Genomic DNA, 24,725 nt, shown 5'->3' with positions numbered 1-24,725 from the left:
TTAATTTAATTGATGTTTTAAAATCCTTTTCTTTGAAGATATCGTTAACAGCTATCATTATGACAGCTAAAAATGACGTTTGTGAAATTATCGAATCAATACACTAGTTGGAATGTTAAAAAAGAGATGGCGACTTAAACAGATTATTATTAATAATAAATTTATTAATTAAATTAATTTAATTGATGTTTTAAAATCCTTTTCTTTGAAGATATCGTTAACAGCTATCATTATGACAGCTAAAAATGACGTTTGTGTAATTATCGAATCAATACACTAGTTGAGATGTTAAAAAAGAGATGGCGACTTAAACAGATTATTATTAATAATAAATTTATTAATTAAATTAATTTAATTGGTGTTTTAAAATCCTTTTCTTTGAAGATATCGCTAACAGCTATCATTATGACAGCTAAAAATGACGTTTATGAAATTACCGAATCAATACACTAGTTGGAATGTTAAAAAAGAGATGGCGACTTAAAAAGGTTATTATTAATAATAAATTTATTAATTAAATTAATTTAATTGACGTTTTAAAATCCTTTTCTTTGAAGATATCGCTAACAGCTATCATTATGACAGCTAAAAATGACGTTTATGAAATTACCGAATCAATACACTAGTTGGGATGTTAAAAAAGAGATGGCGACTTAAACAGATTATTATTAATAATAAATTTATTAATTAAATTAATTTAATTCACGTTTTAAAATCCTTTTCTTTGAAGATATCCTTAACATTTATCATTATGACAGCTAAAAATGACGTTTATGAAATTATCGAATCAATACACTAGTTGGGATGTTAAAAAAGAGATGGCGACTTAAACTGATTATTATTAATAATAAATTTATTAATTAAATTAATTTAATTGATGTTTTAAAATCCTTTTCTTTGAAGATATCGTTAACATTTATCATTATGACAGCTAAAAATGACGTTTATGAAATTATCGAATCAATATACTAGTTGGAATGTTAAAAAAGAGATGGCGACTTAAAAAGATTATTATTAATAATAAATTTATTAATTAAATTAATTTAATTGTTGTTTTAAAATCCTTTTCTTTGAAGATATCGTTAACATTTATCATTATGACAGCTAAAAATGACGTTTATGAAATTACTAGTTGGAATTGTTAAAAAAGAGATGGTGACTTAAAAAGATTATTAATAAATTTATTAATTAAATTAATTTAATTGTTTTTAATTCTAATGTGATGTAATTTTAATTTAATTTAAAAAAATCATCTTTTTCTCTAAAGATGTCGCTGTTAGTTGTCAAACTGACAGTTATTTGTTAACGTTTTTCGTAGTCAACTTTTTCACTACCAACTATGATCAACGGCGTTCATAGAGTCCTGCTTTGTTAGTTAACATAACCTAATTTCTGTTGTGTTTTTCGATTAAAAAGGTCCCGCGTTTTACATTTTACACCGTTATAATACTATTTAGACGATTTATTTAGTTTTGTTGCAAACGGCTGTGTGGGTTTTACATTAATTAGTTTTTCTTTTTTAATAATTTTATTATTTTTTAAATTTATATTGTTATTAAATGGGAATGCACGTGGTGGGATTCAATTTTGGGGTATCGAGAGCTAGTTGTCAAGAGGTGGGTAAGTTTTCTTTCGGTTTTATTCATTTCCGCATGTTAATCTTTATCTAAAAATAAATAAACAAATTTATTTTTAATTCGTAAAACTAAAAATGTTACTTTTCCGCATCTGCAGTAGAATTATCGATTCTACAACGCGACGAGCTGCGGCAAAATATTAAAAAAAGCAAACTTAAATTTCTGTTTATGTCGGTTGTAAAAGGATATCCCCATTTTTTCGCTTTCAAATCGTAATTAGAAGCAATAATTCGATTTAATAACCTCAATTATATCCTTAGGGAGCGAAAATATGATATTTTTAAATTTGTTGTTATTTCAATAACAATTAAAAAAATTTTTTTAAACAATGCATCATCGTTATCGTTCGTGTTAATAGATCTTTTTGATGGAATAAATAATTGTGTACGCGATGACGTTAGTTTATTAAATTTACAACATAGATCGACGTCTAATCTCATTTTTAAACTTAATGAATTGGACGAAAACGAGTTGTTTTTAACTTAGAAACGTTATCTTTCGAGAAACTGTTGAAATTTCGATTTCAAAACTTCAAAAACATTGCATGATTTTATTCGAAAATGCAAATCCTAAAATATTTTTATATTTTAACATAAACAAATTTATTTAAAACGAATTTTATTAGAACAAATCAATTTTTGTTGAGTTAATTAATATTTTAGCTTTTTTCAAAATTTAATTTTTAAAAAATCGGTTCTGCTATTACCCAAAAGATGGCGCTTTATGAACTTGTCAAATTTTTTTAATTATTACAATAAAAACATACTAATAAAACAAGATCTTTTAATAAAAAGATCTAATTACATCAACACTTATAAGATAGTTACACAACTGTTGATATCATATTTTCTTGTTATCTATTCTTTAACGCATAAAAAGCGTCTGTTTTGTTAATAATTTGCGTTAAACTCCATCCTTCCAATTTTATATCATTTCCAGAAAATTAGATATCTTAATGAAACCTGCGCTCTGTTTGATTGTATGATAGATACTGGATATTAGAGACAGAAAATGTTCTGCTGCAAGCTATTGATGTTGTAGACAGAAGACTAAATGAACAAGAGTAAATTTTTCTTGTGGAAGACTACTAAATGTTTGCAAAAGAGTAGATGTTGCTTGCAGATGATTTCTTAATACTTGCAGAAGAATAGGAACTGTTTGCATTGAAGGCTAAACTATACTCATCGAGTACTAGACACTTCTAATAGAAGATGACTGGATGCTGGTAATAAAAGACTACATACCTATAATAGAACAACTAAATACTGCTTGGAGAGGACTAAATATTGTTGGCAGAAAATTAAATTTTCCGTAAATCTATCAAGAAAAACATGAAAATTTGCTGAAATCATTGTTTTTTGCAAGCAAAGTTGTAGCAAATTATATTCTTAATGATATTGCTCTCAGATGCGTCAATATTGAGAAAATCACAAAAATATGAAAATTTTATGAATTTGGAGCACTATACAAAAAAAATTTTAGAACAATAGTTGTAGGAAATTTTATTCTCAACAATATTGCTCTCCTTTACTTTTAGTCCTAGATGCTTAAATATCGAGAAAAGTACGAAAGTATTAACATTTGATGAATCCTTCACTTTTGCTCTCAGATGCGTAAATATCATTGCAGATCATTTTATATTGCTTAAAGATTGCTTGCAGAAAACTGAATATTCGCTCGATATTATGTACTAAATACTAGTAATGGAAGAAGACTGGATAGTTTTTATATGAGACTAGATACCAATGGTAGAACAATACATACTGCTTGGAGAAGACTAAATACTGCTAATAGAAGACTAGATCTTGTCAAAAGATAAAATAGCGTTGTTTGCAAAAGACTGCATCATCGAAAATCAAAATTCTCATTGCAGATCATTTTATACTGCTTAAAGATAGTTTCCAGAAGACTGAATATTGCTTGTAAACTACTTGATTCTGCTTGCAGTACACTGGACATTATGTACTAGATATTGGCAATGGATGAAGACTGGATACCGATACTTAGCAGTATTGCTCTCTTGTACTTTTGCTGTCAGATGCATAGATATTGAGAAAAATACGAAATTATGAAAATTTGATGAATTTTGTTGTTTGAAAAGTAGTTAATGATAACACTGGGATATCGAAGTATGTTACAAAAAAACTTTTAAAACAAAAGTTGTAGCAAATTTTATACTTAGCAATATTGCTCTCTTGTACTTTTGCTCTCAGATGTATAGATATTGAGAAAAATACGAAATTTTGAAAATTTGATGAATTTTGTTGTTTGAAAAGTAGTTAATGATAACACTGGGATATTGAAGTATGTTACAAAAAAACTTTTAAAACAAAAGTTGTAGCAAATTTTATACTTAGCAATATTGCTCTCTTGTACTTTTGCTGTCAGATGCATAGATATTGAGAAAAATACGAAATTATGAACATTTTATGAATTTCGTCGTTTTGAAAGTACTTGATGGTAACACTAGGATATCGAAGCATGTTACAAAAAAACTTTTATAACAAAAGTTGCAGCAAATTTTATACTTAGCAATATTGCTCTCTTGTACTTTTGCTCTCAGATGTATAGATATTGAGAAAAATACGAAATTATGAAAATTTGATGAATTTTGTTGTTTGAAAAGTAGTTAATGATAACACTTGGATATCGAAGCATGTTACAAAAAAACTTTTATAACAAAAGTTGTAGCAAATTTTATACTTAGCAATATTGCTCTCTTGTACTTTTGCTGTCAGATGTATAGACATTGAGAAAATTACGAAATTATAAAAATTTTATGAATTTTGTTGTTTTAAAAGTAGTTAATGATAACACTTGGATATCGAAGCATGTTACAAAAAAACTTTTATAACAAAAATTGTAGCAAATTTTATACTTAGCAATATTGCTCTCATGTAGTTTTGCTGTCAGATGCATAGATATTGAGAAAAATACGAAATTATGAAAATTTTATGAATTTCGTCGTTTTGAAAGTACTTGATGGTAACACTAGGATATCGAAGCATGTTACAAAAAAACTTTTATAACAAAAGTTGTAGCAAATTTTATACTTAGCAATATTGCTCTCTTGTACTTTTGCTGTCAGATGTATAGACATTGAGAAAATTACGAAATTATGAAAATTTGATGAATTTTGTTGTTTTAAACGTAGTTAATGGTAACACTAGGATATCGGATCATGTTACAAAAAAACTTTTATAACAAAAGTTGTAGCAAATTTTATACTTAGCAATATTGCTCTCTTGTACTTTTGCTGTCAGGTGCATAGATATTGAGAAAAATACGAAATTATGAAAATTTTATGAATTTCGTCGTTTTGAAAGTACTTGATGGTAACACTGGGATATCGAAGCATGTTACAAAAAAACTTTTATAACAAAAGTTGTAGCAAATTTTATACTTAGCAATATTGCTCTCTTGTACTTTTGCTCTCAGATGTATAGATATTGAGAAAAATACGAAATTTTGAAAATTTGATGAATCTTGTTGTTTGAAAAGTAGTTAATGATAACACTGGGATATCGAAGTATGTTACAAAAAAACTTTTAAAACAAAAGTTGTAGCAAATTTTATACTTAGCAATATTGCTCTCTTGTACTTTTGCTGTCAGATGCATAGATATTGAGAAAAATACGAAATTATGAAAATTTGATGAATTTTGTTGTTTGAAAAGTAGTTAATGATAACACTTGGATATCGAAGCATGTTACAAAAAAACTTTTATAACAAAAGTTGTAGCAAATTTTATACTTAGCAATATTGCTCTCTTGTACTTTTGCTGTCAGATGCATAGACATTGAGAAAATTACGAAATTATGAAAATTTGATGAATTTTGTTGTATTAAACGTAGTTAATGGTAACACTAGGATATCGGATCATGTTACAAAAAAACTTTTAAAACAAAAGTTGTAGCAAATTTTGTACTTAGCAATATTGCTCTCTTGTACTTTTGCTCTCAGATGTATAGATATTGAGAAAAATACGAAATTTTGAAAATTTGATGAATCTTGTTGTTTGAAAAGTAGTTAATGATAACACTGGGATATCGAAGTATGTTACAAAAAAACTTTTAAAACAAAAGTTGTAGCAAATTTTATACTTAGCAATATTGCTCTCTTGTACTTTTGCTGTCAGATGCATAGATATTGAGAAAAATACGAAATTATGAAAATTTGGTGAATTTTGTTGTTTGAAAAGTAGTTAATGCTAACACTGGGATATCGAAGTATGTTACAAAAAAACATTTAAAACAAAAGTTGTAGCAAATTTTTTACTTAGCAATATTGCTTTCTTGTACTTTTGCTGTCAGATGCATAGATATTGAGAAAAATACGAAATTATGCAAATGTGATGAATTTTGTTGTTTGAAAAGTAGTTAATGATAACATTGGTATATCGAAGTATGTTACAAAAAGACTTTTAATACAAAAGTTGTAGCAAATTTTATACTTATCAATATTGCTCCCTTGTACTTTTGCTGTCAGATGCATAGATATTGAGAAAAATACGAAATTATGAAAATTTTATGAATTTCTTCGTTTTGAAAGTACTGCATGGTAACATTTGGATATCAGAGCATGTTACAAAAAAACATTTAAAACAAAAGTTATAGCAAATTTTATACTTAGCAATATTGCACTCTTGTACTTTTGCTGTCAGATGCATAGATATTGAGAAAATTACGAAATTATGAAACTTTTATGAATTTTGTTGTTTTAAACGTAGTTAATGGTAACACTAGGATATCGGATCATGTTACAAAAAAACTTTTATAACAAAAGTTGTAGCAAATTTTATACTTAGCAATATTGCTCTCTTGTAGTTTTGCTGTCAGATGCATAGATATTGAGAAAAAGACGAAATTATGAAAATTTGATGAATTTCGTCGTTTTGAAAGTACTTGATGGTAACACTAGGATATCGAAGCATGTTACAAAAAAACTTTTATAACAAAAGTTGTAGCAAATTTTATACTTAGCAATATTGCTCTCTTGTACTTTTGCTGTCAGATGCATAGATATTGAAAAAAATACGAAATTATGAACATTTTATGAATTTGTTGTTTTTTCAAGTTATTAGTGGTAACACTCGGGAATCGGACATTATGTATTAGATACTAGTAATGGAAGAAGACTGAATACTTATTATATGCGACGATGCCAATGGTAGAACAATAAATATTGCTTGGAGAAGACTAAATACTGCTGGCAGAAGATTAAATACTGCTAATAGAAGACTAGATGTTGTCAAAAGATAAAATAGTGCTCTTTGCAAAAGACTGCATCATCGAAAATCAAAATTCTCATTGCAGATCATTTTATACTGCTTAAAGATAGTTTGCAGTACACTGGACATTATGTACTAGATACTGGTAATGGATGATGACTGGATACCGATGGTAGAACAATAAATACTGCTTGAAGAAGACTAAATAGTACTGGTAGAAGATTGAATACTGCCAATAGAAGACTAGATGTTGTCAAAACTAAATACAGGACGCTGTAGTAGATACTTCTAATGGAAGATGAATTGGTGCAGCTAATAAAAGACTACATACTGATAATTAAACACTAAATATTGTTTGGATATGGTTAAATACTGTTGACAGAAATTTAAATACTGCTTACAGAAGACTATTTCATTGAAAATCGAAATTCTCGAAGAAGACTACACTGCTTGATGCAGTTCGATGTCCACATAGATGATTAACTTGTTTATCATTGTTTCGGATACATATCAAGCTGTAAAAATTAATATTTTCATATCTAACTTTACTCTTTATAGCTTATATTAATGATATATATGAATGCTTTCACACTAGTGTTATTGTGCAATACGCTGATGATTGTAAAATGTTCTCGAAGGTTTAATCCACTTCTGATTGTCAAAGTTTATACATTGATATAGACAGATTATAAATATATGTCTCAAAAAGTTTTTTTTGCATAAATTGCGACAAATGCAATCAAATAGCATTCAGCAGAAAACAATACTCAGTGAATTTCACTATTTCAAATGTGTATATGCTATGTGGCTAAAATAAAAACTATTAAAATAAAAATAATTTGAGTGGAAAAGCAAAGATAAGAAATATGATTCAGAGCGGAAACTCTATTTTTAAATAGACCTAGAATTAAATCGAAATCTAGATCGTCCTGGGATATTTCGGAATCAAGCTCGTTTTATTTCATTTTACTTTATGACTGAGGTTTAAAAAAGAATTGAATTAAAATGAATTTATTTTTAATAATTTTTTAGGGTGCAGGTTATTTGAAAAGGGCTAATCCAGATCAACTCCATGAAATCTTCAACAAATACGCGTCGGTCGAAAAGAACGGCGAAAAATTTATGACCGCCGAAGACTTCGTGCGGAAATATCTCGGCCTTTTCAACGGGACCGATTTCAACCAAGATTCCGTGCGTATGTTGGCTTCCATCGTTGACACCAGCAAAGATGGGTTCATCTCGTACTCCGAATTCCAAGCGTTCGAAGGCCTTTTATGTTACCCCGATGCACTTTATAAAACGGCGTTTCAACTTTTCGATGTTAACGGAAATGGAATGGTTAGTTTTTGTAAGTTAACTAAATTAGTTTTAATTTGTTGTAAATTAAATTTTTGTTGTTGTGTTTTAGCCGAATTCGTGGAGGTGATGAAAAAAACCGAACTACATCTTAGAATCCCGTTTAATATCGAATCGACATTCGTTGAGTTGTATTTTGGAAAGAACCGCCAACGATTAATAACCTACAGCGAGTTTAGTCAATTCATTCACGATTTTCATGAAGAATACGCGATTGAAGGTTTTCGCAGAGCTGATAAAGATGGATCTGGTTTCATTTCCGTTTTGGATTTTCACGATATTATGCTCAGCATTAAGAGTCATTTATTAACGAAGCAAGTTCAATCGCATTTAATTGAGGTAAATCATTTTTTTTTTTAATTATTTTAATTAGAAATGATTTTTTAGGCTGCTAGCGGAAGCCAAACGGGTAGGAGAGTTAGTTTCCCCTATTTCATCGCTTTTAATTCCCTTTTAAATAATATGGAGCTTGCGAAACGTATTTATTTAAATGTTACGAGCGGTCATCGCGCGCAAGAAGTCACCAAAGAAGAGTTTATGCATTCTGCACAAGCTATGTCTCAAATGACGCCGCTGGAAGTTGATATTTTATTCCAATTGTGTGATATTTTACATCAAAGCGGGTAAATTTTTATCTATATTTGTCTGAGAAGTAATTAGTTAAAACGATAAAAAAATTTAATTTAATTGCTGCTTGGAATAGTCTCTATTATCGATTAGAAGATTGCGGATTGTGGGATGGGTTCGTTCTTTATATGATTATCAAAAATACTACGTAAATTTCAAGTTCGTTTTTCCTTATTTTTAGTAGTTTTTGTTGTTTGTTGTTAAAAATAAGTTAAAAACACCTCGATATAACGGATTAATAACCGATATAAAATAACGATTTTGTGGTCTACTTCCGGGCCACCATCTTGAAAATACTTTGGATCGAAAAATCGGAATGAATTAAATTTCAGAAACATAGATGAAATGGAACAAAAAAAACGGGTGACGTTGACTTTTGGCGGACACTGTATATGATCAAGGACGGTAGAATCTAAGACGACGCTACATCTCGGGACGTCAGCGCTAAATAACATTTAATGTAATAAGCAACACTAGAACTAGAAAGTTTCGAATTTAAAGTGCGTCTTCAGGGAATCGGCGCATATTACAAAAAAACTTTTGGAACAAAAATTGTAGCAAATTTTATTCTTAATAATATTGCTCTCTTTCACTTTTGCTCTCAGATGCGTAAATATCGAGAAAAATGTGAAATTATGAAAATTTTATGAATTTCGTTGTTTTACAACTAGCTAATGGTAACACTCGGAAATCGGAGTTTGTTATAAAAAAATTTTTTAAACAAAAGTTGTAGCAAATTTTGTACTTAGCAATATTGCTCTTTTGTACTTTTGCTCTCAGATGCATAGATATTGAGAAAAATACGAAATTTTGAAAACTTGATGAATTTTGTTGTTTGAAAAGTAGTTAATGATAACACTGGGATATCGAAGTATGTTACAAAAAAACTTTTAAAACAAAAGTTGTAGCAAATTTTATACTTAGCAATATTGCTCTCTTGTACTTTTGCTGTCAGATAGATAGATATTGAGAAAAATACGAAATTATGAAAATTTGATGAATTTTGTTGTTTGAAAAGTAGTTAATGATAATACTTGGATATTGAAGCATGTTACAAAAAGACTTTTATAACAAAAGTTGTAGCAAATTTTATACTTAGCAATATTGCTCTCTTGTACTTTTGCTCTCAGATGTATATTTTTTGAGAAAAATACGAAATTATGAAATTTTATGAATTTTGATGTTTGAAAAGTAGTTAATGATAATATTTGGATATCGAAGCATGTTACAAAAAAACTTTTAAAACAAAAGTTGTAGCAAATTTTATACTTAGCAATATTGTTCTGTTGTACTTTTGCTGTCAGATGTGTAGATATTGAGCAAAATACGAAATTATGAAATTTTATGAATTTTGATGTTTGAAAAGTAGTTAATGATAATATTTGGATATCGAAGCATGTTACAAAAAAACTTTTAAAACAAAAGTTGTAGCAAATTTTATACTTAGCAATATTGTTCTGTTGTACTTTTGCTGTCAGATGTGTAGATATTGAGCAAAATACGAAATTATGAAAATTTGATGAATTTTGTTGTTTGAAGAGTAGTTAATGATAACACTTGGATATCGAAGCATGTTACAAAAAAACATTTAAAACAAAAGTTGTAGCAAATTTCATACTTAGCAATATTGCTCTCTTGTACTTTTGCTCTCAAATGTATAGATATTGAGAAAAATACGAAATTATGAAAATTTGATGAATTTTGTTGTTTGAAATGTAGTTAATGATAACACTTGGATATCGAAGCATGTTACAAAAAAACATTTAAAACAAAAGTTGTGGCAAATTTTATACTTAGCAATATTGCTTTCTTATACTTTTGCTCTCAGATGCATAAACATTGAGAAAAATACGAAATTATGAAAATTTGATGAATTTCGTCGTTTTGAAAGTACTTGATGGTAACACTTGGTTATCAGAGCATTTACAAAAAAAACTTTTAATACAAAAGTTGTAGCAAATTTTATACTTAGCAATATTGCTCTCTTGTACTTTTGCTCTCAGATGTATAGATATTGAGAAAAATACGAAATTATGAAAATTTTATGAATTTTGTTGTTTTAAAAGTAGTTAATGATAATACTGGGATATCGAAGTATGTTACAAAAAAACATTTAAAACAAAAGTTGTAGCAAATTTTATACTTAGCAATATTGCTTTCTTGTACTTTTGCTCTCAGATGCATAGATATTGAGAAAAATACGAAATTATGAAAATTTGATGAATTTTGTTGTTTGAAAAGTAGTTAATGATAATACTTGGATATTGAAGCATAGTACAAAAAAACATTTAAAACAAAAGTTGTAGCAAATTTTGTACTTAGCAATATTGCTCTCTTGTACTTTTGCTGTCAGATGCATAGATATTGAGAAAAATACGAAATTATGAAAATTTTATGAATTTTGTTGTTTGAAAAGTAGTTAATGATAACACTTGGATATCGAAGCATGTTACAAAAAAACATTTAAAACAAAAGTTGTAGCAAATTTTATACTTAGCAATATTGCTCTCTTGTACTTTTGCTCTCAAATGTATAGATATTGAGAAAAATACGAAATTATGAAAATTTGATGAATTTTGTTGTTTGAAATGTAGTTAATGATAACACTTGGATATCGAAGCATGTTACAAAAAAACATTTAAAACAAAAGTTGTAGCAAATTTTATACTTAGCAATATTGCTTTCTTGTACTTTTGCTCTCAGATGCATAGATATTGAGAAAAATACGAAATTATGACAATTTTATGAATTTCGTCGTTTTAAAAGTACTGCATGGTAACATTTGGATATCAGAGCATGTTACAAAAAAACATTTAAAACAAAAGTTGTAGCAAATTTTATACTTAGCAATATTGCTCTCTTGTACTTCTGCTCTCAGATGCATAGATATTGAGAAAAATACGAAATTATGAAAATTTGATGAATTTTGTTGTTTGAAAACTAGTTAATGATAACACCTGGATATTGAAGCATGTTACAAAAAACATTTAAAACAAAAGTTGTAGCAAATTTTATACTTAGCAATATTGCTCTCTTGTACTTCTGCTCTCAGATGCATAGATATTGAGAAAAATACGAAATTATGAAAATTTGATGAATTTTGTTGTTTGAAAACTAGTTAATGATAACACCTGGATATTGAAGCATGTTACAAAAAACATTTAAAACAAAAGTTGTAGCAAATTTTATACTTAGCAATATTGCTCTCTTGTACTTCTGCTCTCAGATGCATAGATATTGAGAAAAATACGAAATTATGAAAATTTTATGAATTTTGTTGTTTGAAAAGTAGTTAAGGATAACACTGGGATATCGAAGTATGTTACAAAAAAACATTTAAAACAAAAGTTGTAGCAAATTTTATACTTAGTAATATTGCTCTCTTGTACTTTTGCTGTCAGATGCATAGATATTGAGAAAAATACGAAATTATGAAAATTTTATGAATTTTGTTGTTTGAAAAGTAGTTAATGATAACACTTGGATATCGAAGCATGTTACAAAAAAACATTTAAAACAAAAGTTGTAGCAAATTTTATACTTAGCAATACTGCTCTCTTGTACTTTTGCTCTCAAATGTATAGATATTGAGAAAAATACGAAATTATGAAAATTTGATGAATTTGTTGTCATTCAAACCTTTTGAACAAAGAAAAAAGTAACTTAAAGTAGCTATAAGCGTTTAAATATATTTTTATCTTGTAATGTATTAATTTAAAGTAAACACATTCTCATAAGAATCTAGTTACAGTATATGCAAGACGGAAAAAGTTCTATTTTGTGCTCATCACAGAGACTTTTGACATTTTGCACAGAATGATTTCGTCATTCATAATCATCATCAGGGCATTTTCAATATTACTTTGTACTGACTTAGGCAATATTGGTAATTCAAGTCTATCTGTTAACTGACTTTCGACAATCAATGACTTGGTCAATGACTTGACCATCACTAGAGCTTTACGGAAAACGAGCACAAGACAAGTAAAAACAAAAATTCTTTCCAACAAGTTTTAATATGTGTCGTTGATTCACGGTTAATGATTCGCGTAAAAACCGAGAAAAATAACAATTAAAACTAGAACTATCGTCCTTGATTATTACATCCTACGGACAACTCGGGGAATACCCTGAATTTTTTATGAAGATTGAAATGAAATAGATAACATTAATATCCGTTATATTAAGGTCCGTTATATCTAAATTTTACTGCAATATCGTTTTCTTCTTTTCATAGCCGCATCGTCTACAACGATCTAAACGCAATAGCACCAGAGCAATATTTTAAACAAATCACAAATAGGTTAGCAGAAATTAAAGCAGTCTCCGTAAGTCTAAAAATAAATCTCTAATTCAATTAAAATCAATTAAAATTATTTTTATTAAGAGTCCCGAAGACAGAGGAATTTTAATCCAAATATTAGAAAGCACTTATCGCTTTACATTGGGTTCCATCGCCGGAGGTATTTTAATTTATTAATTTAATTTAGCTCTAATTTTTAATGATTTTAGCCGTTGGGGCCACGGCGGTTTACCCAATTGATCTGGTGAAAACGCGGATGCAAAATCAAAGAGCTGGATCTTTCATCGGCGAATTAATGTATCGAAATAGTTTTGATTGTTTTAAGAAAGTGGTGAGACACGAAGGCGTTTTTGGGCTTTACCGAGGGTTAGTGCCTCAATTAATGGGAGTTGCGCCGGAAAAAGCTATCAAATTAACCGTTAATGATTTCGTTCGTGATAAATTGTATGATAAAAATGGAAATATTCCAATTTGGGGGGAAATATTAGCGGGGGCTTGTGTAAGTTGATTTATAAATTTAATTCTTATTAATCCTAGAAAGCTAAAGTATCGTAAATTACGAGTTCAATAAAGATATACAACAATCTGGCGATAAATAATAAATAAAACTAGAACTAACTTTCTAGATCTAGTGTTAGTTCTAGTTTTAGTTCAATAACAACATACAATCTAGCACCATCTAGTGCTTACTAGCACTACTTAACACTGTCACTAGAACTAACACTCGACCTAGAACTAGAATCTGTGTTAGTTCTACTTCTAGTAATGAACTAGGGGATTTTAAAGATGTCCAAAAGTGTCCAGAAGCTTTCTAATAGTCTCTATAGTTATCAAATAGTGTTTAAACGCTTTCTAGACAGTTATAAAGATTTCCTAAAGATTTTTAAAGATGTCCAGAAACGTTTTAATGCTTCTTCGCTCGTCTCTCAAGACGGCTAAACCCGAATGTTTCTAGTTCAAAGTCTAGTGTGTCAGATCAATAAAGATATACAACAATCTGGCGATAAATAATAAATAAAACTAGAACTAACTTTCTAGATCTAGGTTTAGTATTAGTTCTAGTTTTAGTTCAATAACAACATACAATCTAGCACCATCTAGTGCTTATTAGCACTACTTAACACTGTCACTAAAACTAACACTCGACCTAGAACTAGAATCTGTGTTAGTTCTACTTCTAGTAATGAACTAGGGGATTTTAAAGATGTCCAAAAGTGTCCAGAAGCTTTCTAATGGTCTCTATAGTTATCAAATAGTGTTTAAACGCTTTCTAGACAGTTATAAAGATTTCCAAAAGATTTTTACAGATGTCCAGAAACTCTTTAATGCTTCTTCGCTCGTTTCTCAAGACAGCTAAACCCGAATGTTTCTAGTTCTAAGTCTAGTGTGTCAGATCAATAAAGATATACAACAATCTGGCGATAAATAATAAATAAAACTAGAACTAACTTTCTAGATCTAGGTCTAGTGTTAGTTCTAGTTTTAGTTCAATAACAACATACAATCTAGCACCATCTAGTGCTTATTAGCACTACTTAACACTGTCACTAGAACTAACACTCGACCTAGAACTAGAACCAACACAACCCGAATGTTTCTAGTTCTACGACTACTTCTAGTAATGATCTAGGGAACTTTAAAGATGTCCAAAAGTGTCCAGAAGCTCTCTAATAGTCTCTATAGTTATCAAATAGTGTTTAAACGCTTTCTAGACAGTTATAAAGATTTCTAAAATATTTTTAATGATGTCCAGAAACTTTTTAATGCTTCTTCGCTCGTCTCTCAAGACGGCTAAACCCGAATGTTTCTAGTTCTAAGTCTAGTGTGTCAGATCAATAAAGATATACAACAATCTGGCGATAAATAATAAATAAAACTAGAACTAACTTTCTAGATCTAGGTCTAGTGTTAGTTCTAGTTTTAGTTCAATAACAACATACAATCTAGCACCATCTAGTGCTTATTAGCACTACTTAACACTGTCACTAGAACTAACACTCGACCTAGAACTAGAATCTGTGTTAGTTCTACTTCTAGTTATGAACTAGGGGATTTTAAAGATGTCCAAAAGTGTCCAGAAGCTTTCTAATAGTCTCTATAGTTATCAAATAGTGTTTAAACGCTTTCTAGACAGTTATAAAGATTTCCAAAATATTTTTAAAGATGTCCAGAAACTTTTTAATGCTTCTTCGCTCGTCTCTCAAGACGGCTAAACCCGAATGTTTCTAGTTCTAAGTTTAGTGTGTCAGATCAATAAAGATATACAACAATCTGGCGATAAATAATAAATAAAACTAGAACTAACTTTCTAGATCTAGGTTTAGTGTTAGTTCTAGTTTTAGTTCAATAACAACATACAATCTAGCACCATCTAGTGCTTATTAGCACTACTTAACAGTGTCACTAGAACTAACACTCGACCTAGAACTAGAATCTGTGTTAGTTCTACTTCTAGTAATGAACTAGGGGATTTTAAAGATGTCCAAAAGTGTCCAGAAGCTTTCTAATGGTCTCTATAGTTATCAAATAGTGTTTAAACGCTTTCTAGACAGTTATAAAGATTTCCAAAATATTTTTAAAGATGTCCAGAAACTTTTTAATGCTTCTTCGCTCGTCTCTCAAGACGGCTAAACCCGAATGTTTCTAGTTCTAAGTCTAGTGTGTCAGATCAATAAAGATATACAACAATCTGGCGATAAATAATAAATAAAACTAGAACTAACTTTCTAGATCTAGGTCTAGTGTTAGTTCTAGTTTTAGTTCAATAACAACATACAATCTAGCACCATCTAGTGCTTATTAGCACTACTTAACAGTGTCACTAGAACTAACACTCGACCTAGAACTAGAATCTGTGTTAGTTCTACTTCTAGTAATGAACTAGGGGATTTTAAAGATGTCCAAAAGTGTCCAGAAGCTTTCTAATAGTCTCTATAGTTATCAAATAGTGTTTAAACGCTTTCTAGAAAGTTATAAAGATTTCCTAAAGATTTTTAAAGATGTCCAGAAACTTTTTAATGATTTTTCGCTCGTCTCTCAAGACGGTTAAACCCGAATGTTTCTAGTTCTAAGTCTAGTGTGTCAGATCAATAAAGATATACAACAATCTGGCGATAAATAATAAATAAAACTAGAACTAACTTTCTAGATCTAGGTCTAGTGTTAGTTCTAGTTTTAGTTCAATAACAACATACAATCTAGCACCATCTAGTGCTTATTAGCACTACTTAACACTGTCACTAGAACTAACACTCGACCTAGAATTAGAATCTGTGTTAGTTCTACTTCTAGTAATGAACTAGGGGATTTTAAAGATGTCCAAAAGTGTCCAGAAGCTTTCTAATAGTCTCTATAGTTATCAAACAGTGTTTAAACGCTTTCTAGAAAGTTATAAAGATTTCCTAAAGATTTTTAAAGATGTCCAGAAACTTTTTAATGCTTCTTCGCTCGTCTCTCAAGACGGCTAAACCCGAATGTTTCTAGTTCTAAGTCTAGTGTGTCAGATCAATAAAGATATACAACAATCTGGCGATAAATAATAAATAAAACTAGAACTAACTTTCTAGATCTAGGTCTAGTGTTAGTTCTAGTTTTAGTTCAATAACAACATACAATCTAGCACCATCTAGTGCTTATTAGCACTACTTAACACTGTCACTAGAACTAACACTCGACCTAGAACTAGAACCAACACAACCCGAATGTTTCTAGTTCTACGACTACTTCTAGTAATGATCTAGGGAACTTTAAAGATGTCCAAAAGTGTCCAGAAGCTTTCTAATGGTCTCTATAGTTATCAAATAGTGTTTAAACGCTTTCTAGACACTTATAAAGATTTCCAAAATATTTTTAAAGATGTCCAGAAACTTTTTAATGCTTCTTTGCTCGTCTCTCAAGACGGCTAAACCCAAATGTTTCTAGTTCTAAGTCTAGTGTGTCAGATCAATAAAGATATACAACAATCTGGCGATAAATAATAAATAAAACTAGAACTAACTTTCTAGATCTAGGTTTAGTGTTAGTTCTAGTTTTAGTTCAATAACAACATACAATCTAGCACCATCTAGTGCTTATTAGCACTACTTAACACTGTCACTAGAACTAACACTCGACCTAGAATTAGAATCTGTGTTAGTTCTACTTCTAGTAATGAACTAGGGGATTTTAAAGATGTCCAAAAGTGTCCAGAAGCTTTCTAATAGTCTCTATAGTTATCAAACAGTGTTTAAACGCTTTCTAGAAAGTTATAAAGATTTCCTAAAGATTTTTAAAGATGTCCAGAAACTTTTTAATGCTTCTTCGCTCGTCTCTCAAGACGGCTAAACCCGAATGTTTCTAGTTCTAAGTCTAGTGTGTCAGATCAATAAAGATATACAACAATCTGGCGATAAATAATAAATAAAACTAGAACTAACTTTCTAGATCTAGGTCTAGTGTTAGTTCTAGTTTTAGTTCAATAACAACATACAATCTAGCACCATCTAGTGCTTATTAGCACTACTTAACACTGTCACTAGAACTAACACTCGACCTAGAACTAGAACCAACACAACCCGAATGTTTCTAGTTCTACGACTACTTCTAGTAATGATCTAGGGAACTTTAAAGATGTCCAAAAGTGTCCAGAAGCTTTCTAATGGTCTCTATAGTTATCAAATAGTGTTTAAACGCTTTCTAGACACTTATAAAGATTTCCAAAATATTTTTAAAGATGTCCAGAAACTTTTTAATGCTTCTTTGCTCGTCTCTCAAGACGGCTAAACCCAAATGTTTCTAGTTCTAAGTCTAGTGTGTCAGATCAATAAAGATATACAACAATCTGGCGATAAATAATAAATAAAACTAGAACTAACTTTCTAGATCTAGGTTTAGTGTTAGTTCTAGTTTTAGTTCAATAACAACATACAATCTAGCACCATCTAGTGCTTATTAGCACTACTTAACACTGTCACTAGAACTAACACTCGACCTAGAATTAGAATCTGTGTTAGTTCTACTTCTAGTAATGAACTAGGGGATTTTAAAGATGTCCAAAAGTGTCCAGAAGCTTTCTAATAGTCTCTATAGTTATCAAACAGTGTTTAAACGCTTTCTAGAAAGTTATAAAGATTTCCTAAAGATTTTTAAAGATGTCCAGAAACTTTTTAATGCTTCTTCGCTCGTCTCTCAAGACGGCTAAACCCGAATGTTTCTAGTTCTAAGTCTAGTGTGTCAGATCAATAAAGATATACAACAATCTGGCGATAAATAATAAATAAAACTAGAACTAACTTTCTAGATCTAGGTCTAGTGTTAGTTCTAGTTTTAGTTCAATAACAACATACAATCTAGCACCATCTAGTGCTTATTAGCACTACTTAACACTGTCACTAGAACTAACACTCGACCTAGAACTAGAACCAACACAACCCGAATGTTTCTAGTTCTACGACTACTTCTAGTAATGATCTAGGGAACTTTAAAGATGTCCAAAAGTGTCCAGAAGCTTTCTAATGGTCTCTATAGTTATCAAATAGTGTTTAAACGCTTTCTAAACAGTTATAAAGATTTCCAAAATATTTTTAAAGATGTCCAGAAACTTTTTAATGCTTCTTCGCTCGTCTCTCAAGACGGCTAAACCCGAATGTTTCTAGTTCTAAGTCTAATGTGTCAGATCAATAAAGATATACAACATTCTGGCGCTGAATAACAAATATAACTAGAACTAACACTAGACCTAAAAAGTTTCGGGTTTAGCCATACGTCTTCAGACAGCAGTACGTTTTAATAAATTTTGTTTGTTTATAGGCTGGGGGTTCACAAGTAATCTTTACAAACCCTTTAGAAATAGTTAAAATTCGTTTGCAAGTTGCTGGGGAGATAGCTGGAGGAAGTAAAGTACGTGCTTGGTCGGTTGTGAAAGATTTAGGATTATTCGGTCTTTATAAAGGGGCGAAAGCTTGTTTATTGCGAGATGTCCCATTCAGCGCGATTTATTTTCCCGCTTATGCCCACATGAAAGCGAAATTAGCGGATGAAAACGGTTATAATCGCCCTATTTCGTTACTGGTTGCTGGAGCGATTGCCGGTATCCCGGCTGCATCCCTCGTTACACCAGCTGATGTTATAAAAACTAGGTTGCAGGTGGTGGCTAGAGCGGGTCAAACAACTTACTCGGGCGTTTTTGATGCTGCGAAAAAAATTATGGCAGAAGAAGGACCCAGAGCTTTTTGGAAAGGAGCTATGGGTAGCCAATAAAATCATCTTAATTATATTTTTTTTAATGAAATCATTTTCAGCTCGCGTTTTTAGATCTTCGCCCCAATTCGGAGTTACACTAGTTACATATGAGTTATTACAAAGAGCTCTTTATGTTGATTTTGGTGGAACGTAAGTCGCAAAAATTTAATTAATTAAGTAATTTTTATTAAATTAAATTAAATTAGACGCCCAACTGGATCTGAATTTAAAGTTCCCGTTGTTGGATTAGAGCAAGATGTGAAATCGCGAAACCCAGATCACATCGGTGGATATCAAGTTGCGTTACCAATCTTTTCCGGTATTGAGACAAAGTTTGGAATTTGCTTGCCCAAGTTTACTGCCGCAACGATAACGAGGAACGTTGTCGCAAATTAATTAATTAAGAATTGATGATGTAAATAAATATTTCTTTAATAGGAAAGGAAAAAAGACACTGTGATAAATGTGTCGGAAAAAGAAACGAAATTGGCTGTATATTAATTAATTTAAATTTTAATAAAAGAATACGAATTTGTTATTGAAGCTATAAATAAAAAGTGAAAAGTTCTTTTCCTTGATTAGAAAAAATTGCGAAATAAATAAAAAATACTCTTATTTTCAAAGTGTTTAAATGTAATAAGTTAAAAACCTTATATTTTTCTATTATTGTTTTTTACTTAAGGTTTAATTTATGCACATTTGTTAAAAAACTATTTAAATAAAATATACTTTCAAAAAAAAGCTCTTTTCGTTTTATCTCTGTTTAGTTACATCGGAGAGCCTCATCGAAATTCGAGAGGATACAGTGGGAGTCAATAAGGGTCAAAAAAAGGGGTTTGTTTGAAAATTGGCTTTCTCGTCAAGTCAAAATATTCCATTATCGGGACGTTTAGTGAAGACCAAAGCTCATGAAATAGCACAAAAATTAAATGTTGCCAACTTTCGGCCAATGAATCCAATGGTTGGTTGCAAAAATGGCGTAAGAGCCACGCATTAAGTTTTAAGAGCATTTCCGGATAATCAGCTGATGTCCATCAAGACGACGTAAATCAGTTTAGCAACAAGTTGCCTGTGCTACTCCTTGGGTATCGGCCAAGTTTTTGCCTCACAATATCACATCAGCGTATTAAGCGAATTTTAAATTCTATTCTCAAGGGTTAATACTTAAGCACATTTTCCATAAATATTTTAGAAGCACTTTATTGGATTAAAACAGCCTAGAATAAAGTTTCGTCAACAACGATACAAAATTGCTCAAAAAAAGCTGCTTTTCAGAAAAATTCGATTCTACATCATTCGAAGGAGATCTAGAAGATTTATCTACTATAGTTCAAACGCAAAGGTGTGCCAATGAAATGAACATAACACAAAAAAATCTTGATAATTATGTTCTAATCGACGATATTACAACAATAGAAGAGATGAGTTTGAACATTGCACCAGAAGAAGAAGATCTTACTGTTAAAAGCAGCAACACAATTACTACATATAATGAGGCTTTCAAAGTAATTAAATTTGAACACTTCAAAAATTTAGGAGATCATTTTCAATCTAGTTTTTTAATGAAAAAATACTAGACATGTGTCAACGGAGCATATTAGAATTTGTAAATATTGTCATTGCTAACGTGGAATCCAGCTTAACCACAATGGACGAGCAAAAAGCCTAAATTCTGAGAATGGACATCTCCAGGATCATATGTTTAGACAAACCACCCTAGACAACTTGGTTCAAAGTAAACTTTAGCCCCTAAAACGTTTTAAAAATAGAACATCATCATACCACCGGCGGACAAAAGAGGAACGACTGACCGCATAAGAAGACTTCTATCTTCATTTCCACCACCTACAAACCTATCAAGACCATAGGAGCTTCTCTCAGGAATCCAAAGGACAAACTGAAACTGAAAAATCTAGGAATTTATTCCATTCCTTGCGGCTTTATAACAAAAACTATGTGGAACAGACCAATAGAAGAATAGCCGCCAGAGTGGAGGAACACAAGCTGATCAAAATGACCTTTCCGACAACGCACTGAAGATGTCAACCAACAGGAAGAACGGATGAAATCTCGGATCGACCACAACAACATATACAGTGTGTCCCAGGATAGATGTTATAATGACTTAAAAAATATTGAATTTTATTTTAAGGCTGAGGAATTAAGCCCTGCTTGGTGTGGAGAGAATTTTAAGTATACTTTCATATTTTGAAAACCAACTTGGCCTTGATAGTGAAGCGAAAACTATTTTTAGTTTAGGTAAAGTAAGCTTTTTGTTCCTGATACGGCAAAATATCATTAAGAAAAGTTGTTCAGAATGAGAAATTGTGGCACTATGCAAAATTTCAGAAAGATCTACCTACATTGATTAAACCACCATATGTTAGATAAGAATTTTTTTTGCTGATACAAAGATAGGCAATTTACTTCCAACACGATGGATGCTCACAGCACGTGTAGCTGAATGGTTAAATTTAATATTTCGAGAAAAGATTATATCTAGAAATGGTCCAGTTGCGTGGCCTCGAAGGTCTCCCGACCTTACAATATTAGATTTCTTTCATGGACCCCATGAAACAACTAGTTTTCGCTCAACCAACACCGAACAATGGAAAAATATTAAAAGAACGGATAACAAATGCTATACGACAAATACGCATCGAAAAAATTCAGAACAGTTTTAGAGAATTTAGGCATCGTATAGAAAAGTGTGCAACAAAAGGTGGATGTTATGTTGAATAAACGACAGTTAATTTTACGTTCGATTTTCTATAAATAAAATAAAATTATACAATATTTATGTTATTTAAACTAAAATGTGATGGTTCAACCAAAGTAGATAGATTTTTCTGACATTTTGTATAGGAATATAATTTCACATTTGGAACAACTTTTCTTAATAAAATTTTTCAGTATCATGAACAAAAAGGTTACTTTACCTGAACTAAAAATAGTTTTCTCTTCACTATCAAGGCCGAGTTGATTTTCAAAATATAAAAATTTACTTAAAATTCTCTCCGCACAAAGCAGGGCTTAATTCCTCAGCCTTAAGATAAAATTCAAAAATTTTTAAGTCATTATATCTCTTGTAACATCTATCCTGGGACACACTGTACAGGGTCATCCACGACGACCGTCCATTAGAACTTTACAGGGTTCTGGCCAAAATACAAATTTGAAAATTCAAATTTAAGTATTATCAATTGCGTTCTTTTCGACTAAAATATTTTCAAATATCTAACACTTCCGGTTATACTGGAAGTCGCTACCTACTTTATTTTTTTAAAGGGAACACCCTGTATATTTTTACATATTTGGATTTGTCTGTTTTCAAGGTTTATGAATGACTTTACTTTTTGCAATTTGATTCGGTCTTTCTCGAGTTATTCGAATTTGTTGCAGACATTTGTTCAAAAAATCAGAGAACACTCGATTTTTGAGATATCAATTTAGGATTCGGAACATGCGTAAGCAACATGATGAAGTATGTTTTGGTGCCGAGTATGGCTGTCTAGAACGTTTGGTAACTTTACTATGGCACGTTACCTTTTCGAAACTTGGAAGTACCATAACTTCATTTCTTTAAATGGCACCCCCCATATTTTATTACTTAGTCGTCTTCGGTGTCTCATTTTACATCTTTTATATCCCATATGTCCTATACCTAACATTTATAGTTTGGGAAATAATTAGGGTTTATGGAAAAATGCACACAAATATCGATATTTAACCTAGTGTGTCATGAATACCTAGTTTTCCTAGTCTTTTACCTAGTCTGTTTGCAGACTTGTGATGTTTGATGCCAGCTTTTTAACTAAAGTATATTCAGGTTCCGGGTACTTGTGGTTACACCGGAAGAGGTGACAATTTTCATATTTTAAATGGAACACCCTGAATTTTATAACATTTTTCAATCAAAAATGTCAACTACAACGTTACTTTTTATAATTTATAAATCATCTACTTTGACCGCCGGAAAAAAAATTTTGTGTTGGGAATGTTGTTGTGGTTATGTATTATCAGAGGATCAGTAAGGAAAGAGTAAACAGTTTGACATTTGCTAAAGCTATGGTTTATTTCTGTTGGTGTGATGACTAGGTTACTTTTTGTAGCGATCTCTTCTCAAGAAATGGAATTTCGTAATGTCGGCTGCAACATACAGGGGCCTAAAATTGAACAAAAATTTCAAAAATGTAATGAAATACAGGGTGTTCCATTTGAAATATGAAAATTGTCACCTCTTCCGGTGTAACCGCAAGCACCCGGAACCTGAAAATATTTTAGTAAAAAGTTGGCATCAAACACAGAAGTCTGCAAATTTTCAAAAGGCCAGTTCATATGGTTATGCACTAGGTCACACTAGGTATTCATGGCACACTAGGTTAAATATCGATATGATATGTGTGCATTATTCAAAAAACCCTAATTATCTCGCAAACTATAAATATTAGGTATAGGACATATGGGATATAAAAGATGTAAAATGAGACATCGAAGACGACTAAGTAATAAAATATGGGTGGTGCCATTTAAAAAAATGAAGTTATGGTATTTCCAAATTTCGAAAAGTTGACGTCCCGTAGTAAAGTGACCAAACGATTTAGACAGCCGTACTCGGCACCAAAACATACTCCATCATGTTGCTTAAGCATGTTCTGAATCCTAAATTGATACCCCAAAAATCGAGTGTTCTCTGATTTTTTGAACAAATTTCTGCTGGAGCAGATTTTTCTAGAAATATTCGAATAACTCGAGAACGGCCGAATGAAATTGCAAAAAGTAAAGTTATTCATAAACCTTGAAAACAGACAAATCCAAATATGTAAAAATATACAGTGTGTCCCCGGATTGTGTCCCCGTAAGGTATAATTGACGATAAATTTTGGAATTTAAATTCCATCTTTTGCAATTAAAGTCTGGATGACATAAAACGAAATATAACCAAGTTTTACATCAAATGTCCTCAAAGTACCAAAGTTAACGCAAGAAGTTTGTTAACTGTTGCAGCTAAAGTGGCCTTTCTGAGCAATGTACAACAAAAGTTGATTAAGATAAAATGTTTGCTATGTTAAATTATAGCGATATGCTGAATTTTATTAATGTAGGATATAAAGCAAAATGCAGATTTTTAAATCATAAGATTAACAAAACATTTTCGATCTAAACTAAATTAACATAAAAGCTTATTCAATGATACCACCAACACTAACACATAATTCAGCCCTTTTCCGACATTGTTTATAACTTTTTCTAATATGGTCCAACGGAATTTCTCTAATAACAGTTTCAATTTTTTTGTTTTAAACGGTCTAAGTTGTTATTAAAATTTTCAGTGTACACTTTTTGTTTTACA

General features: G+C 30.6%; 1 protein-coding gene across 3 annotated transcripts; it reads left to right on the top strand.

The window, feature by feature from the left end:
* Positions 1-1,322: 1,322 nt before the first annotated feature.
* On the top strand, positions 1,323-19,987 carry LOC111419672 (calcium-binding mitochondrial carrier protein aralar1). Of its 3 annotated transcripts, none has more exons than XM_023052522.2 (11): positions 1,323-1,616; positions 7,900-8,215; positions 8,276-8,562; positions 8,611-8,846; positions 8,927-8,965; positions 13,088-13,178; positions 13,238-13,313; positions 13,363-13,652; positions 18,941-19,379; positions 19,432-19,522; positions 19,579-19,987. In XM_023052522.2, exons 1-11 carry the CDS (start codon positions 1,560-1,562, stop codon positions 19,766-19,768), a joined length of 2,112 nt encoding a protein of 703 aa, XP_022908290.2. In that variant the 5' UTR covers positions 1,323-1,559; the 3' UTR covers positions 19,769-19,987. The 3 variants fall into 3 exon arrangements, with proteins under 3 accessions (XP_022908290.2, XP_022908292.1, XP_022908291.2); XM_023052524.2 differs by having other exon boundaries at positions 1,323-1,620; XM_023052523.2 differs by lacking the exon at positions 8,927-8,965 and having other exon boundaries at positions 1,324-1,616.
* The last annotated feature ends 4,738 nt before the right edge of the window (positions 19,988-24,725 follow it).

Source organism: Onthophagus taurus, chromosome 10 (assembly GCF_036711975.1).
Source record: "Onthophagus taurus isolate NC chromosome 10, IU_Otau_3.0, whole genome shotgun sequence".
NCBI classification, from domain to species: Eukaryota; Metazoa; Arthropoda; class Insecta; order Coleoptera; family Scarabaeidae; genus Onthophagus; species Onthophagus taurus.
This window is presented reverse-complemented; position numbering and strand designations above follow the sequence as displayed.